Genomic DNA, 17,621 nt, shown 5'->3' with positions numbered 1-17,621 from the left:
TTATGGAATGTGGAGTAAGAATTGATTTTTTGGCGGACATTACATACACATGGCACCTTTAAATGCAGATGAGGCAACAATATCTTGAATGTTCTGATTCGTTACTTTGATGAGGAAATGGGAAGTCTTGCAAACTTGATTTTGTAGATTTTACTTGGTGTTGAATTGCATATTAACAAGAAAAAAATTCTCCCCTTTAAACACTTTTGGCCTGAAGTAATTAAATAAGAGTGTAAGTTAAAGCCTTTCTACAATATTGCTGCAGTAGAAAAGAACAGCAATGGCTAGTCAGCAATGGTCAGGGATGGTACTGAAATATCGTTTTGTTTATCAGGAAAACTCAATCTCAATCAATTACACTCGCAATTCGCCATATTCACATGGCGACTAAAACGAGGCTACAGGGTACACAAATCATAGGATTGTTATGTTCTATGCATTTACCTGTAGGTGGCATTAATTATATTGTAAGTGTACAATGGCCGCTGTGTGAATAAGGCGAATACACCCTTTACTTTGCTCTTTGCATCTTTTTGTACATTAAAAATCAATAGGTCGCGACCGCAAAAGGGGTGCTATCTCTATAGGTAGATATGAACAACATATGACTTATGGCCTGAAAAAAGTTCAGTCAAATATTTTTTTTTTCACTTTAATCCCTGCGATACCTACACCAGATGTTTTTCTCAGTCGGACCTATTGGTACAACCTAAAACACGGCAATAATTAACCATTTTCCTTGACGATGTTTGGGATTTACTTCAGTGCCTAATGCTTTCTAATGAGGCAAGTATCTCCGTTATGGCGACGTCCAGATCTGATGACACGCCGTGCAAACCCCTAATATGTTGACTAATCTGTGACTGGGCGCCACGAAATCGAAACCACCTACCACACATTGATGTTCAATGTTGTACTATTTAAATAGATAAGATAAAATAATTTCATTGAGCTGCACTTTTTACTCACGCAGCATTTCCTCGCCCCGCCCGCTCTCTCTCGTAACGAGCCCGCTGCTCCTCCTCTGCATGTGCATTTAACAAAATATTCACGATTGTTGAAGGATTGTTGTTGCCACATAGAAGCACTGCATAGAACACAGCGGGCTAAATTGCTATTAAATCCGCTTATCATCGTGACCATGCTGCGCAAATTTGTTCAAAACTGCTGCATTAAAGTTAAAGTAAACTCTGCTAATGTCTTATCACAACATAGTACATTGAGACTAAACTAAGTTAAGTTATGCAATCAAGCAGTATCTCAAAGCTAACGTTAGAATACTGTTTGGATGTCAAGTTTAGCATGCTTACTTACAGCTGCTTGTATTTCGTTACTCATGCAGGGCTCATTTTGTTTGCAAAATCCCGATGTAAATGGAAAAGTGTTTTCCAAGACTCAAGTGCTTGTCTCAAGTGCTTGTCCCAAAGAGAAGTACGAACCGTTATTTGAACTAACTATGTTATGAATTGCATCCACACATCCGCAGCCTTTTGACTGTGTTAATGTTAATTGCAAGGATTCCCTCACGAACTCTTAAAGTGACAGGCACTCAATTAGACCTATACACTACTGAACTTTATTGAATGCTACCTCTGACTAAGAATGCATTACTTTGCACTTGTATGATCTTTTATTTTGGAATCTTAAGAGCAATAAACATATATTGCAATGTTAAAGAATTCATGTTTTTTTCATTCAGATATGTAAATCAACATGTATAAGTTGCTATTAGTCAATTAATGGGGAGATAATCGATAATCGATAATCGAATCGGACTGAAAAAATGAATTGTTAGATTAATCGATGCATCGAAAAAATAATCGCTAGATTAATCGTTTAAAAAATAATCGTTTATCCCAGCTCTAGAACTCATGCACAAGGCTATTGATTTGAAGGCCCATTGAAACTGCAATAAATAGGTCTAAAAATTTGGTTTATTGTGTGTGTTACTGTTCAGTACTGTTCATATTGACATTTTAAAAGTAGACTTAAAAGTAACTCAAAAGTTACTTTCTCTTAGCCTAGAAATCTAGACGCACCCCAGCGGCAGCAAATTAAATGTGCTGCCAGGGCTACTCTAGCAACTCTCCGTTGGCTTGTGAGCTCGAAAAATTAAACTTCTATCAGGCCAATCAAATCGTGTATAGAGTCGTTAGGCGGGCTTAACATAATGATTGATGGCAGAGTTGCAACAGTTTGGCTTGAATTCCCTGCTACTTGAAAACAAATAAGATAATGTTGCTGTTGGCGAACAGTGTGACACGAGTTAAGCTTTTATTAAGTTGGCAAAAGTTTGAACTAGCCAACTAGCTCCGCTGGTGGGAAACGCATGGGACTCATAGCGCTGTCCTATTGCGTGCAGAGAGAATTTGAAAGACAACCGACAAGAATTTGAAAGACAAATCCCGCCCCTCGGACAGAGCACTGCGAACGGTGAGTGCCCAGACCCTACATTTTAATGTGGGTCTGGCTCGTCAGGCTAACTTTCTCTAGTAACTAATTACTTTTGATATACAGTAATTGGTAAGGTAATTCAATTACTTTTGACAGAAGTAGCTAGTAACTGTAACTAATTACTAATTTTCAGTAAATTGCCCAACACTGACAGAGAGTGATCAAATGTTTCTCTTGTCTAGATGTCTCTAGATTTGCCAGGCTGCCTAGGTTTCTCTAGTCTAGATGTCTCTAGATTTGCCAGGCTGCCTATGTGTGTACCACTGGGCCTGGCTAAGCCAACTCACCACGGAGTGCAGGAGCTGGGTGCGCGAGGTGCAGGGGGTGCTGAAGAAGCTGCGGCTGGGCACCAGGTACTCGTCAGCATCCACCGCGTCCTCCATGTCCACGCCACTGATCAAGCTGCGGTAGTACTTGCCATCACTGGGACTGGGCAGATGCATCCGATCATCGCCCTGGACAGAAGAAAAGTACTAATATTACTACTGTCTGTTCTTGTGAGGAGGATATTAGTTGTGTGTGAGGATGGAGAGTAGATGTAGAAGTATAGGACATTTAGGGTAATTCACAGTTAGGGTTGGTTGGCAGGAGTTATGGGCAAGAAGAAGTTACTGCAGTTCCAACTCATTCATTAGGGCTGACATCAGGAATGTTATGAAGACCATAAAAGGAGTAAAAGTTGCAGAGACTTATGAGAGCCATGTTGGGGGGATGGGGGTGAGGGTATGGGTCATTACATGCATGGATATTTTTGACCGGTGTGATGACCGGACCATGAGGCATACAACCGTGGGGCCTCACCTGAATGACTAGGTAGCGTGAGGGGTCCCGGGCCATCTTGGTGAACTCGGCGATGAGCTCCCTGAAGCGCGGCCGGCTGTCGGCATCAATCATCCAGCCTGCGGAGGAAGAGAGAGGACAGAGGGGGTGTGATGAACGGCACAGACCGGGTGAGGGCAAGGCCGAGACCACCATAACTCATATGGAAGCCCACGGAAGGACTCTGCGTCTCTCCTTACATTTCACCATGATCATGTAGACGTCTATGGTGCAGATGGGGGGCTGGGGTAAACGCTCGCCCTTCTCCAGCACTCCCGCAATCTCACTGGCCGGTATGCCGTCGTACGGCTTGGTTCCGAAGGTCATCAGCTCCCACACGGTCACACCTGCGGAGGCAGGACAGCTGTATTGTAAACACTGCTAATTTAATGCCACTTGTATGTTTGAACTGGGATTAAGATGATTGTGAATGGATTTAACAGGAGCTTACCATAGCTCCAAACATCGCTCTGGTGAGTGTACGTCCGATGAAGTATGGACTCAAGAGCCATCCATTTTATGGGAACCTTTAGATAAACAGACCATTTTCAGAAGTGTATGGTATGTAGGGTATGGAAACAATGTAGGACAGGATTCCATTTTGTAATACAGGAATGATGCTGTTATATTGGGCAATTAAACCATTTAAATGCTCAAATATAACAAATATAAATGCTTAAATATAACATAACGAGTCAAAGAAATAAAGAGACAGACCTTTCCACCATCTGCATGATACTCTTTCTCGTCTGCATTGAGGAGCTTGGCCAGGCCAAAGTCTGTGATCTTGACATGCTGTGGAGTCTTCACCAAGACATTTCTCGCCGCCAAGTCACGGTGAACCAAGTGACGGTCCTCAAGATAGTTCATTCCCTGCAGTTGATGGACAAGCACAGACGTGACCGTGTGCAACCTCAGGTTAATGCTAGTCTCCAGGGCGCCATCACCCATCATCATGAAACCTTCAGGCAGGGGAACGGATGACGCGCAGCCGGCAGAAGGATTTGCTGACTGATGTCATTTGACTGACTGAACTGCTTGCTTATTTGCACATGTGCTGGTCTATATTGGAGCCTTTTCTCTATATGAGCTTGGCAGTATGCTTAGAAACAAATGACTTCCTCTGTGTGTCTGGAAACAGTGTCCTACTCAAGCATGATGTGCCATATGTTTGTGTCACTGTGGCAGGTAGCACAGCTAATAATAATCTGTTCTCATACTAGGAGTTGTGTTTATGTTTGAAAGCCTGTGTTTATCTTTACCTTGGCGATCTGCACACACCAGTTGAGCAGGTACTGGGAGCCGATGTTGTCCTTGTGCTCCTTGACGTAGTCGAGCAGGCAGCCATAGGGCATGAGCTGTGTGATGAGCTGCACCGTGGAGGTCAGACAGATGCCCAGCAGCCGACACACATGCGGGTGCTCCACACTGGCCATCACATATGCCTCCTATGTGTACACACGCATGCGCACACACACAGACACACACACACACACACACACACACGCACACGCACACGCACACACACACACACATTCAAAGAGGAAGAATAAGGGTTAGAACACATTCTCTCATGATAATGTGGTAACCTATTGTAATTGATTGTGCATCACTGACAGCAGGACTGAATTCTTGGCATAGATCTGAACAAATCAGAGGAGGACATAGAGAACATACAGGAGCTGACAACCACTCATGCAGTCACACATACACATACGTCTATATATTTGGATGGCTGTGAATTTTATGATATAATATATATATAATAAATATACATGTGTTATATAACATATGTGCTATGTCCTGTGATGTCTTTTGTATTGTGGCATATGTGCTATGTAGGACATATGTGCTATGTCCTGTGATGTCTTTTGTATGGCATATGTGCTATGTAGGACATATGTGCTATGTAGGACATATGTGCTATGTCCTGTGATGCCTTTTGTATTTTTCAAAACAAATTTCTCCCTTGGGAGACCCATTAAAGTAACCTTGCACCTTGAACCTTGATATTTACTCATCAGTTTCATATCAAATGCTGTTTTGTCAGACGTAACAGGGCTGTTTACATGTCCTTGTTATATTTAAAAGAAATACAGATGAAATGTCTACAGAAACTGAATTTATATGTTTTTTCTCCCTTTTTCCCATTTCTGGGAAGGGGAACACTCCTCCTCTTCCCAAAGGAACGCATTCCACCTTAATGAACTCAAGATTACAGCATGAACTCAGTCGCTTGTTTCCAAAGCTACGACATTCTCTGGAACAGTAAAATATCTCGGGCGCTTTGGACAGCGGATATTGCGGCGGCTTGTTTTCCGGGCCCCGTTGACCCTGTGTCCACGAGTGCGCAGCTGCCGCGTCCTGAAGCACCCCCTGACTAAGCAGCGTCCAGACACTACTGCTCACACCCAGCCTCTTTTCACAACACAGAGCCACTTCAGCCTACAGTCAACGCTACACCCACTCAGTCATATCCACAAGCATCTCACAGTCAGCATGTGTCTAACCAGGCCTCCCTGAGCACCCCCATCAGTTTACCTCAGGCCATGCCTATGTGATGCTATACAGCAGTATTACCAGGTACATGAATGACATATATCTCTATGCAGGCATATGTTTTACATTTTACTGTAATTGAAAAAAACACAATACACTAGTGTAATTGAAAAATGATCTCCTGAAATGCTGGATAGCTCAACATCAGTCTATATAAAATAAAAAAGAACTACTTTTACTCACATCCAAGATCTCTTTGTTGGCCTTGGGAGACGTAGCCTCTCGTAAGACTTTGATGGCAACCGGAATTTTCACATCTTCCCCCTCAGGAACCCACAGACCCTGCAAAGATAAACGACTCTTTGTAACCTAGTAATAATAACCCATAATATAGTAGTTCCATCACTTTTTTAGACACAACAGAATGAGTACAGCAACAGTACTTTAATGCAGAGAATATTGGGCAGGACAGACAGAAGATGCTTAGATACAGCATGCCTGGGAGTCGACTGACCTTATACACGGTACCAAATGCTCCTGACCCCAGCACTTTGATCTTTTTGAACTCAGTCTCTTTGAGGATTCGCAGCAATGCCTGGTTGGGCGTCTCTCCACTAGGTGTCAGGGGCTCCACCAACTGAGAAGACAAAGATGAACTTGGTTCTTGAACCATGAAAAATGAGTGCTAGTGTGCCTAGTGAGAGATCTCTTAGAACTATAAGCTCATGTCCATAAGGAAAAGTAAAGAATGTTTGCTCCTTTTACCATTAACAGGAGCAAACAGTATCTGGCCACGCTGCAGAACTATGCAGCCAAAAGACCTTAGCAGCCACTCATATTTATATAGTACCATATATTCATCTTGTATTATTTATGTAGTGCCATTAACAATTTACTTTGCCTCAAGGGTAGCCCAACGTGAGCGCTAAAGTTTCGCACCTCTCTCTCCTGCAGCAGTCGGCGGAGTGTTCTCTTCCTTTTGATGTGGCGTCTTCGCAGCAGCACAAACACACCCAGTGCCAGGATGACAAACGCCAGCAGGCCACCGACCACTCCTGCGGCCACCATCGACAGGTTGGAGTGGCTGGACAAATCACCCAGAGCAGCTTAGTGACTTCTGTGTGTTCCTCCATACTACAGACACCCTTTCCTATATGCAGTGGCTCTCTCTGGGGTACCACTGTACTTCATCTAAGCATATGTTATGCAGTGCTCAAACACTGGTGGTTTTTGAACAGTTTAGAATATAGATAAACTGTATCCAAGGTAATATCTAGCTTTCAAAGCCTCGCTCTTGAATAAAAGTCTTTTTTCAGGATAAGTGCAGTGAACAAACTGTAAATAAGTATCCCTTACATGATGTAGTCTTTGCAGTCTTTCAGCTTTGGACCTGTGCATCTGAGAAATAAACATTACCCTGAAGTTAATTTAGTTAAAAGGCCCAAAATATTTTTTTAAATATTTGTGCATTTTTCATATAATGCTGTTAAGTGAGCAGGTTAAGCCAGTCTACCCTTGAGTACAGTTCTTGTGGCATGGTTGACACTCCCCGTCTTTGTCAGCGTACTTCCAGATGCTGGAGCCGTCTTTTGCGGGCACACCATGGGGGCAACGCTGGACACAGTGAATGCCATCTTTAAAGTTGGCGCACTCCGTGCACTGGTCAGGACCCTGAGAGGGCATCAAATTCAGGAATTATCTGATGTCACAACAGAACCAATATTTCACAAGAACACATATTTGAGTGTTAAATCATATCATAGTATTTCAACTGTGGTTGACATCATTTCAAACATATATTCAGACATACAGATGCATGTGGCACAGTGGTTACCCCCACCATCGACTTCAAGGCAGCGCTGCCTGGAAGGCACTAGGGTTAGGGTTAAGGTATGGCAGTGTTGCCTTGAAGTCGATGGTGGCAGCGCTGCCTTGAAGTCAACGGTGGGGGCCCAAAAGACCATCAAGTGGTTATCAGTGAGTCCAGGGCACTCTAACATAGTCCAGTCATAACCTATTGTTATTTTGACTTGTACAATACATTTGACACTACACATTGACGTAACTTACTGAAACAACTGGGCTATGTTGAGTGCACAAATCATTTGTTACAGTGATAAGCATAGAGCATACTGTACTCACAGGTCCACTGCAGGTCAGGGTCCCATTTAAGGGCTTGCACTCTGAGTCACACTGAAAACAGGTCCTGTTAATCTCCGATTCCCGTGGTTCTCTACAAACAATATTTTTTATTTATTTTTTTTGTTATTAAAAATGTAAGTATTTTGTTTTTCACTCATTTGTTTTTGCAAAGACAGGCCTTCATCAGTCCCGGCTCGATTCTCCCCCAACACCGTAGCTCACCCTTCCAGTAGGTTGCAGGAGGCAACGCAGTGTCCATCGCGGATCCTGTGCAGGCAGGAGAAGCACATGTCGGCCCCTGGACCCCAACAGCCATCAGCCGTGCACATCTCATCACATGTGCTGTTCTCCGCAACTGAGAGGACATGAAAAGGGATGGGTCAGGCTCCACAGAAGGACTGACCCTCTCGTGTCTCCAGGCAGGGTAAGCCTATGAGACTGGCCATGACTCTTGGTTTGACTTATGTCATGGATGAATCTTATGTCATAAGATTGACATAACCAAGTTATAGACAAGTCATGGCCAATGCCACATATTGTTTTAAGTCAATAATAATGTTATGCACCCCAAATGCAGTATCATATAAACAAAATACCCCAAACGGTCACACATCGCAATCACATTATTAAGATACCAACTGTATGATACCAACGGTAATGTCATATTATGTATCTTTCAAAGCATGTTTATGCTAAAGCAGTTAAAATGATAGCAAGTTGTCTTGAACATTACAATGCTAAGTAAAACTTTTAGGAAACCAGGCTGAGGTGTTTTCTTTACCACATGTCTGCATGTCTTTGTTACTTTTCAGGTTAACTTTCTGCGTGCGCAGCTCAAACAGGCGACTCCAGTGCGACACCTTGGTGTAGCAGAGGTTCTCGTTCTTTATAATGGCCACTTCGCCATCACTGATACTCTTCAGCGACCGCAGGCCCAGGTGGGTTATCTTAGTGTTGGCGACAGCAAAGCTCACCACTCCCCTGTTCATACACACACATAGACAGACAGACAGACAGACAGACATACAGACAGACAGACAGACAGACAGACAGACAGACAGACACAGACACACACACAGACACACACACACACACACACACACACACACACACACACACACACACACACACATGTTTTAGTGTTTGAACTGCTGGCTTTCATGGACATACTGTAAGAGTGCTACAGAAAACACAATGCAAATACTAAAGGCTACTAAACTGGTCGGAAGCAGTTGGGACTCTTTTACATTTTTGAGAATGTGAAAGAGTGATGAGTTGTGTTCCCTGATGTGTTCATTGCACTACAGTCACTCTTTTGTGGGTGACTTACTGTTTTTTGGTTCGCCCACGGATCACTTCAAGGTTTTCAAAGGGACTAAGGGAGGTTAGACTTTCAGGCCATTCCTGGATCAACAAGTACCCTTCAGACACAATCAGTTAGGAGAGAGTTATACAGGCTTGCTTTAAAAATGTTAATATGCCAATTTGAGTTTTAGCTTCTGCAAATCACATTATATTGATAGCCTAAATCATATCATTTAGGATAATTAGCTTACCAGTGATTTCTTTAACAGACTCAAATACGCTAAGCTTGGCAGGATCCAACTTTGGTGTTTTTGTATGTTTATCTCTGAAAATCACAATGAATTATATTTAGGACCTCTTTGATAAACATTTTTTTCTACAATTTAAACATTTATGGGAGAAATCAAAGTGATTGCATTGTATTGTGGTTTCACACAGTCCATCAAATGAAAAAGAGTGTCAATGTTGAGACATTACCTTAACCAAGCTATGGGCCTTTTTCACTCACCCGTGAATTGTTGTGTAGAGTATCGCCACATCGCCATTTATCTTGGTGCAGTTTTGAAAGGTGTCAATGTTGCTGGCGTTAATTGACAAGATGTCTTTCAGCTTTCCCATTCCGAGGCCATGGCAGACTGAAAAAACACATATAGACAATCTCAGGGAACATCTTCTCTCTGATAAGTATAAGTATAAGTATAAGTATAAGTATAAGTATATATACTCTTTTGACCCCCGTGAGGGAAATTTGGTCTCTGCATTTATCCCAATCCGTGAATTAGTTAAACACAATCAGCACACAGTGAGGTAAAGCACACACTAATCCCAGCGCAGTGAGCTGCCTGCTACAGCGGCGCTCGGGGAGCAGTGAGAGGTTAGGTGCCTTGCTCAAGGGCACTTCAGCCGTGCCTACTGGTTGTGGATCGAACCAGCAACCCTCCGGTAACAAGTCCGAAGCCCTAACCAGTGGGCCACGGCTGCCCCTAAGATAAGGAGGAGGAGGAGGATGCTGCTGGATCCCCACCCTTACTGTCACCTAGGCTCCTACTCATAGAGATGAGATGGGATTTGCAAAAGGACACTAGTTATCTAAACTAGTCATTTCCAGTGGAGCATCAGCTGTGTTGTATATTACAAGGGCCATTCTTCTCAGAGCAACTTGGGGTTAAGTGTCTTGCTCAAGGGCACAACTGTGGACACAACTGCTCCTTAGCCACTACGCTACCACCGCCCATAGAGTTGAGATGAGATTTGCAAAAGGACACAGGTAGGCCACTAGCTTACCTTTGGGACACAGGCCTTCACAGGGCTTGCACTTCCTGACCCCTCCCTCCTCGGTCTCATAGTGCTTGGAGCTGCATGAACGCACACATGCTCCATGGTCCGTCACCACATAGTTATCTGCGGATGGTATCAAACTGATTAGGCATTAATCTTTAACACATTTCAATCACAACATGAGGATATGGGCGAAGCCTTTACAATCATTTGCACAAGCAGTTGCGTAATCAGTCTTTATTTCAAACAGCCTAAGGGACAGTGTTGGTCATTGTTATTGTACGCAATTAATCACACGCAATTTTGATAAAAAATGCATACAGTCATATGTTCTTAACTCCTCACTGTAAATGCTCATTGCAACTGCATACTCCTGTAATAAGTTGGCTGTTTCAAGTGAACTAATTAAGATTCAGCACACAATGTTTAATGTAACTCACAACCATTTGGGTCTGATTGTACAAATCAAAAGCTCAAAAAGTATTTTTGTGTCAGTGTTCCAAAACACCTGTGTCTATGACTTTGCCATCCATTTAAGAAATTCAAAGTATGACCTGTGTCAGAAGCAAGGTTTTGAAATCTGTGTTTGTGAGACTGACAACTGGTGTCACTGAGGTGTGCACTCGAATTATGTTGCATACGCACAACTTATGATTCAGTCATTCTCCTGGTTTGTTCAGACAATTTATATTTTAACCAGGATGGCCAGACATTGATCACAGATCACTGAGCACTGACCAGAGATGCCAGCATGCAACAATTTGAACCCCTATGGGCACTTGACTGAATACTAAAGTCGAGTGAAATTTGAAGAATATTTGGGGACATAAATATTTGGGGACATGCCTGAACATGATAACGTGAGATGAAATGAACAGGGATAAAATGAACAGGGATATAGAAAAAAGTTGCACAGGCTGACTCCTTACGTGGGCATTTTTTCACACAGGTGGCTCCAAAGCTGTACTTCCCGTATGGATTGGGGACCAGCTGGTGCAGAGTGCTGTCGTAGATCATGAGGGGGGGGCAGGACTCCTTACACGTCCCGTCTTCTGAGAAATTTCTGCAAGCCTGCAGGGGAGACAACCAACTAGCTTAGCCGCACAGCCAGCGAGCTGCAGCCAGCTGTTAGTAAGGCTTTCACTTCCAGCACAGCACCCACCAAAGGCCCATCATCAGCGATCGCCTCTGAGGAAAGTCTGGTCGTCTGTGACATGACAATTTACTGGTATCTGAAGTCACACGGTCAATGTGATTCCGCATATAACTTTCACACACGTGCGCACACACACACACACACACATTTGTAGGATGTGCAAAGTTTGCAAGGAAGTGCAAAGTCGTAAAACTAAAGCTAATAAATAGCTTTAATAGCTTTAATAACTAGGTAAATTAAAAATTTAATTTAACTAATTTAACACTGTTGACAAGCTAATGTAACACCGTTGACAAGACCTTAACCACAAACACTGATGAGTCAGCTCAATGCTCCAACATGCCAAACAATAGTTATAGTTCATACATGAGAACTTTGCTTGTTGTAAATTATGGCCCTAAATGTCTGTTAAATTGTTAGATATCAGTAAATAATGGAGCTTTTTCAAAGACTTTCCATTATAATGCATATGCACGTGCAATGCTACCTCTTTATATAGCTGTATGGTAACACAATGATATTACAGGCAACAATATTACAGCTAGTTCACATGATACACTTGAAACACAAATGTACATGAAATAGGAAAAAATAATACCGGTATACATTAAACTGAAAAACATATTCCTGGCTGGCTGGCAAGCTTCAGTGCAACACTGGAGACACTTACAAATCTAAGAAATACAAGCTCACATAAGACATCCCAAGTCAGCACATCAGACTAAAAGCTAAAACTACACTAATTAAAGAGCTGGCTGCATGAGCACAGCTGTTTCACATTACAGCTCGGAGACTTGCGGCTGACTCAGCTCTGGGGCTGGTCGGTCAGTTGGCCGGCTGGGAGGCTCACCAGGCAGTCGGTGGGCCGGGGTCCGGTGCAGCCTGCCGCGCAGTACTCGTTACAGCAGTCAATAGGCCGGGGCCCTTTGCAGCGGCCCGAGCACTGATCCGCACAGATCGTCTTGGTTACTGCGGGAGTGACACAAAGCAGGAGAAAGACGACATGGAGAAGATGAGATGTAGTCAGCTGGCTAAGGCATGTGGTGAGTCTTTTCTTTTTAATCAGATAACAGGCAGAAGCAGCGAGTTGTCATTTCACAGGATCCTTCTGCCCAGATCTATGCTATATTAAAGTGACTTACACGTCTGGCAATTTTGGTAACCTGGAGCCCAACAAGATCCATTAGGGCAGCTTGGATCACACTTTTTACCTACAGGTAAAAAACAAAATGTTATGCATCTTACAGTCAATAGGTACCTATTTCTTGTCTATATACATAGTTTATGATGAATGTACCCACCGATGTCTTAAGCGGCAATCAACTTAATTTAAGCACCAGTTGTTAAACAAGGCATATGAATACTCACAGTATTTGTCATATTTCGGAGTAGGGAGGTCCATACTGGGATTTTTCTTCATGTTCAGAATGTCCGCCCACTGTATCGTCTCCACATTGCAGAGGCAGTTGTGAGAGAACTTCACACCTCCATTGATAATTTCTGTGAACGTGAAAGCAAACACCAAAAGTCTGATTGCTAATACCTCACTTCCTCCTCTTCCACGGACACATCTGTGAGGATCAGCCTGACACAAAGATGGAGATTTTTGCCCCATTGCATACACCAACAGACCAGATGTGATTGTAAGCCTCGTAAGACGGCTAACACGGACTGACTGTGTGCCCAAGCCAGTGACTTACTGTAACTATGATAATGACTTCATTAAATCAGTCTATCTGACAAGACACTGTATCTTCATTATTCCACTGCATTCAATTTAGCATGTGGATTTGACTAAATGAATGATGCATCATTTGGGGATGTACTGTAAGTCAGGTGTAAGGGCATGCTGGCTAGTCAGGTGTCAGTATATCGGAGGCCCTGTGGAGGTCTCACCTGTATGGTTTCACCTGTCAGGTCTCACCTGTGAGGTTTCCGAGGTGAAGCTCCCTGGTCACGGAGGCGTTGGTGCCTTTGTTACAGTTGGACAGCACTGCCAGAGCAAACTCGTCATTGTAGAGGGTGTGGCCTCGGATGATGTGCAGGTTGTCCAGCGGTATCTTGGTAGCCGTGTTGATGGCAATCAGAACATAGCCTCCAACCTCCTGAATATTCTGTGAGAAAGGATGTTCACGAGGGGAATAAACTTCACAGAAATAACATCACAAAGCACATCTCTTGCATTCAATGTTTACATCTTTCGAACACACACGTTTCAATTTTCACTAGCACTGCATGTAGGTATAACAGATAAACACATTTATTTAGAGCACTAAAAAAATAGCTCTTGCTGGTTGAGTGACATCTCACCTTTAGGAAGGACAGGTCATGCTGGTCGGAGGTATAGGTGATCTCCAGGTTCTCCAGGACTACAGTGCAGTTACTGTACATTTTTACTAGGTTTTGGTAGTGATCGTCATGTGTGCCCAAGAGCGTCAGTTTGTTGTTTGAACCTTGACATACTGCATGGGGAGAGAAAGGAAATCAGTCAGTGTGTGCAGTGCACTCAATGCTTTCATGAAAACTAATATTCAAATATAAGTCACAAAATGAGAACTGTATTGCTTCTTACAGGTTTGAGACTGCATGTCTGTCACTACAGACATCACAGTTTGACAACTAGCTTCTGGCAATTTATATTTCTGCTACTGTAGCAGGACAGACATGGAAAGATGTTTCACAAAAAAGTCACAGGAACACATAACATCCAGTCCACATAAAAACCATGACAGCAAATGTGAACCTGGATTTAGATTCACTGAAGCTCACTAAAATGGTAGGCGTTTGTTTGAACTAGACTTCAGTGCAGTGGAAAGAGTCTGTTTTGGGCCAAGATAAATAAAATGAATACAGCTACACTCCATGGACCCAGAATGTTGCACCACTGACAGGAAAAACTGAGAACTCCAAGGTTCGGTTAGGACTATGCAGATAACTGCACTGATATAAGACACTGACTAGAATCCAGAAAAAAAACTGGAAAGATGAAACAAGATTGGGTTTGAGTTGGCTTGCTCTGATTGTGTTACATCACACAGTGTCCCTAAGCCATTCTGGGTTTGAAGTGTGTCCATATCTGCTGAAAACTCCCATAGATGCTCTATTTAGTTACTCTGAGTGTACTGCTATGTTCTTTTGTTACAGTAATTCTAATATGCTTTGACAATCTAGAAGGCATTCCATCTACATTAACCAGTGTATTTTGGGTTAATCCTGACTATTAGAAAATAAAAAAATCTAATCAAAAGACAAACAGATTGATATTAGTAGAATGATATGCTAGATATCAGGCTTGTGCAAAATTCCAGAATTAAATTGAAACTGGCTCTTAAATTCCAATTCAATTCTTGAATTTCACTTGCATTTCAATTGAGGTAGCAAAAAAAAAGCAGAATTGTAATTCGAATTGTGCACAACCCTGCTAGATATCAAATGAAACTACAGCTTAGAGCAAATTAACCACAGCATCTTTATCAAAGCCCACTCTGAATAACACAATGAGAAAAACTCTGCTCATGCAATACCTTTTGATGGCAGAGAAGATGTAAGATAAGTACCGGTAAGCCATAATTATGTGATTTTAGAGAAAAATTGCGGCTGTCTGTTGTCGGCAAACACATCTAAACCGTCTCAACAGAAGCACCATTGTTCCCAAGGTCCTTTGTCACTTTTGGGAAACAATAAAGCTACTCAAAAATACACAGCAAATTACCTGGATCATCAAATCTACATTTTTCAGTGAGTAATGTGTTTTAAGAGATGCAGCATTATGAAGACAGACAGAAACAGAGTGTGTTTAGGATAGAATCACAAAATAAGCAAAACGACAAAACAGCTGGCCTAACAAGTTCAGATCCACAGAAAAAGTCTTGTCGTGGCACATTAATTCTGAGTCACCACCTGATACATACTGTACATCCCCTTTACTGTAGCATCCCCTTTACTATAAAATCACCTGCTTGAGACTAAGTTGCAAAATGATGAACACGTATTTATGTTTTAGTCAGTAGACCATAGACCAGTCTGCTCTGGTCTTTCAGAAACATGACGGATACAAGTGCTGTTATGTGCCATGATCATACTGTAACACAAACAATGATTTTGTTTGTCTTCTCTTCTAGTTGTCAAGGCTTGTTAGCATTCTTAAAGGAAATGTCGGCACTTGACGAAAGAGACTCAACTGCACCGAGATTCAAAGTGGATTCACTGGAAACTCACGTTTGTGACTTGATCCACATTCTCAGGCATATGCAAAAGCTACATGTTGGTTCTTCCTTATCAACCCAGTAAAACAAATGTATGTAAAAACTATTGTAAATGGGAAGTGCAGTGGTCTTGGGACCCAAATGGTTTTGTTCAACTGAAATGGCAGCCTGCATTTTTCATTTGCTGGTGACAGGGAGCCAGCCCACATCCTGCCTCCCACCTGTGTAATTCTCTGGATTTCTATTTTACTTCATTACCTTAGACAAGACCAAAGAGGTTAGAGGTAGGAGGAAAGAACATCTGCCAATCTCTCTTTCTTTCCATCTCTCTCTCTCTCCACTTCTCATTAATCTCAGCCTGTTGAGACTATAGCGAGTAAATGCACCTTGTCCAGAAGCCAGGTACTGGAGACAAGCTACAGCCCTGAGCTGCCCATTTTAATTAGTCCACAGGCTGAGATTTCATTAACTCTGATTAGTTCCTGCACCATCACACAGGTGACGCAAAACAAACAATTCACAACAGAAACCATGTGACAAACCAGGTCTCCAAAAACTAGTGTGAGCAATAAAGCAGAGTTTTCTTGTATTTTATTGATAATGTAGTATCAGGGGTTAAATCATAAATGTGTTTCCACTGAAGGGTTGAGCCAACCCTGTATTGTGCATGTTTACAATAGGCTGTCACTGTAACAAAGCCATATCTATTGTGCAGGCAACCTCTCATGCTCCAAGGAGGATGAATTCATAAACAGTAGAGCTCTAATGAGCACTAGTTACTCATTTCCTGTTTCCCGACGCCACAGGAACAAAGGCTTGGCCGAGTAAAGTCCCTCCAGCGGCTATCTAGGGTTGGTCCATAACCAGTCCAGGCTTGGACTATATGGAAAGCAATTGTCAGTGGCAGCGTGTGCTGTTCCTATGAATCACAGAAGAAATATGCACATGCTGTTTAATTAAATGCAGATATTCCTAATGGTATGAAGTGCCTGGGGATATGTGTCTGTGCATAAACACACAAAGGAACGCGTCATAATTGCTAGAATATCAGTAGATGTACGTAGTAGATAACAGTCTAGACAGGAGATAATGATGCAGATGTTCTGTAAATGAAGTGCTGATGTAGAAGAAGGTATCCCAAAAGTAAGGAATTCGAAATCATTCTGCATGGTGTAGAAAACTGGGGAACTTAAGGACAATTTCACGCAATACATATCTAACCCCTCAAAAGAAATTGACCATGAAATGCACATGTATACACAGACACACCCACACAAGCAGACAGATACACATGTGCTTATCCAGTTGGCATGTCACTTGAGAGATGAGGTCAGCATGACTGGAGTGCCAGGTGCACCTCATATAAACTCTACCTGCGTATGGTCATAAAAGCCTGCCCGAATGCTGCACTTCCACCAGATGTTCTGTCAACTCACTGGGCAGGCTGCCAGGTTGACACAGGTATGGGCTGGACCGGATTGCCCTCTTAGAGTGCCTGCACTGCCCTCTCTCTCTCTCCCTCTCTCTCTTCCTGTGATGTAATAGCAAGTGTGAGACAATAGCAGGTATCTGACTAGCAGGTATCTGCCCCGGAGCTACAGGTGTACAGAACATTCCCTCCCATGCACGTGGAGCAATGTTTGTGTGAACGCGTGGCGCTTCAAGAGGCTTCTGAAGAGAGGGCGTGGGAAGGTTAATCTCAACAGGCTTTCAGCATTACCACACCACAAAAGCACTGACTGCAGGGACAAAAAAGGAGCACA

The 17,621-nt window shown here is 42.8% G+C and overlaps 1 protein-coding gene across 3 annotated transcripts in view; it reads right to left on the bottom strand.

Annotated features, from left to right (window-relative positions):
- Positions 1-2,741: 2,741 nt before the first annotated feature.
- The window catches only part of egfra (epidermal growth factor receptor a (erythroblastic leukemia viral (v-erb-b) oncogene homolog, avian)), a gene marked incomplete at its 3' end in the record, with an annotated part of 31,398 nt that continues 16,518 nt past the window's right edge, over positions 2,742-17,621 (bottom strand). The window contains 25 exon segments of one of the 3 annotated variants that reach the window (XM_048259141.1): positions 2,742-2,909; positions 3,256-3,353; positions 3,474-3,620; positions 3,725-3,800; positions 3,991-4,146; positions 4,536-4,721; positions 6,016-6,114; positions 6,287-6,409; positions 6,712-6,856; positions 7,129-7,170; positions 7,286-7,443; positions 7,915-8,005; positions 8,137-8,269; positions 8,696-8,895; positions 9,245-9,335; positions 9,471-9,544; positions 9,728-9,854; positions 10,504-10,620; positions 11,427-11,568; positions 12,504-12,622; positions 12,796-12,864; positions 13,022-13,153; positions 13,578-13,767; positions 13,964-14,115; positions 16,117-16,169. In XM_048259141.1, coding sequence (XP_048115098.1) covers positions 2,742-2,909; positions 3,256-3,353; positions 3,474-3,620; positions 3,725-3,800; positions 3,991-4,146; positions 4,536-4,721; positions 6,016-6,114; positions 6,287-6,409; positions 6,712-6,856; positions 7,129-7,170; positions 7,286-7,443; positions 7,915-8,005; positions 8,137-8,269; positions 8,696-8,895; positions 9,245-9,335; positions 9,471-9,544; positions 9,728-9,854; positions 10,504-10,620; positions 11,427-11,568; positions 12,504-12,622; positions 12,796-12,864; positions 13,022-13,153; positions 13,578-13,767; positions 13,964-14,044 — 2,964 coding nt within the window. 3 annotated transcript variants of the gene reach the window in all.

The sequence above is a fragment of the Alosa alosa genome, chromosome 1 (assembly GCF_017589495.1).
Source record: "Alosa alosa isolate M-15738 ecotype Scorff River chromosome 1, AALO_Geno_1.1, whole genome shotgun sequence".
Classification (NCBI taxonomy): Eukaryota; Metazoa; Chordata; class Actinopteri; order Clupeiformes; family Clupeidae; genus Alosa; species Alosa alosa.
This window is presented reverse-complemented; position numbering and strand designations above follow the sequence as displayed.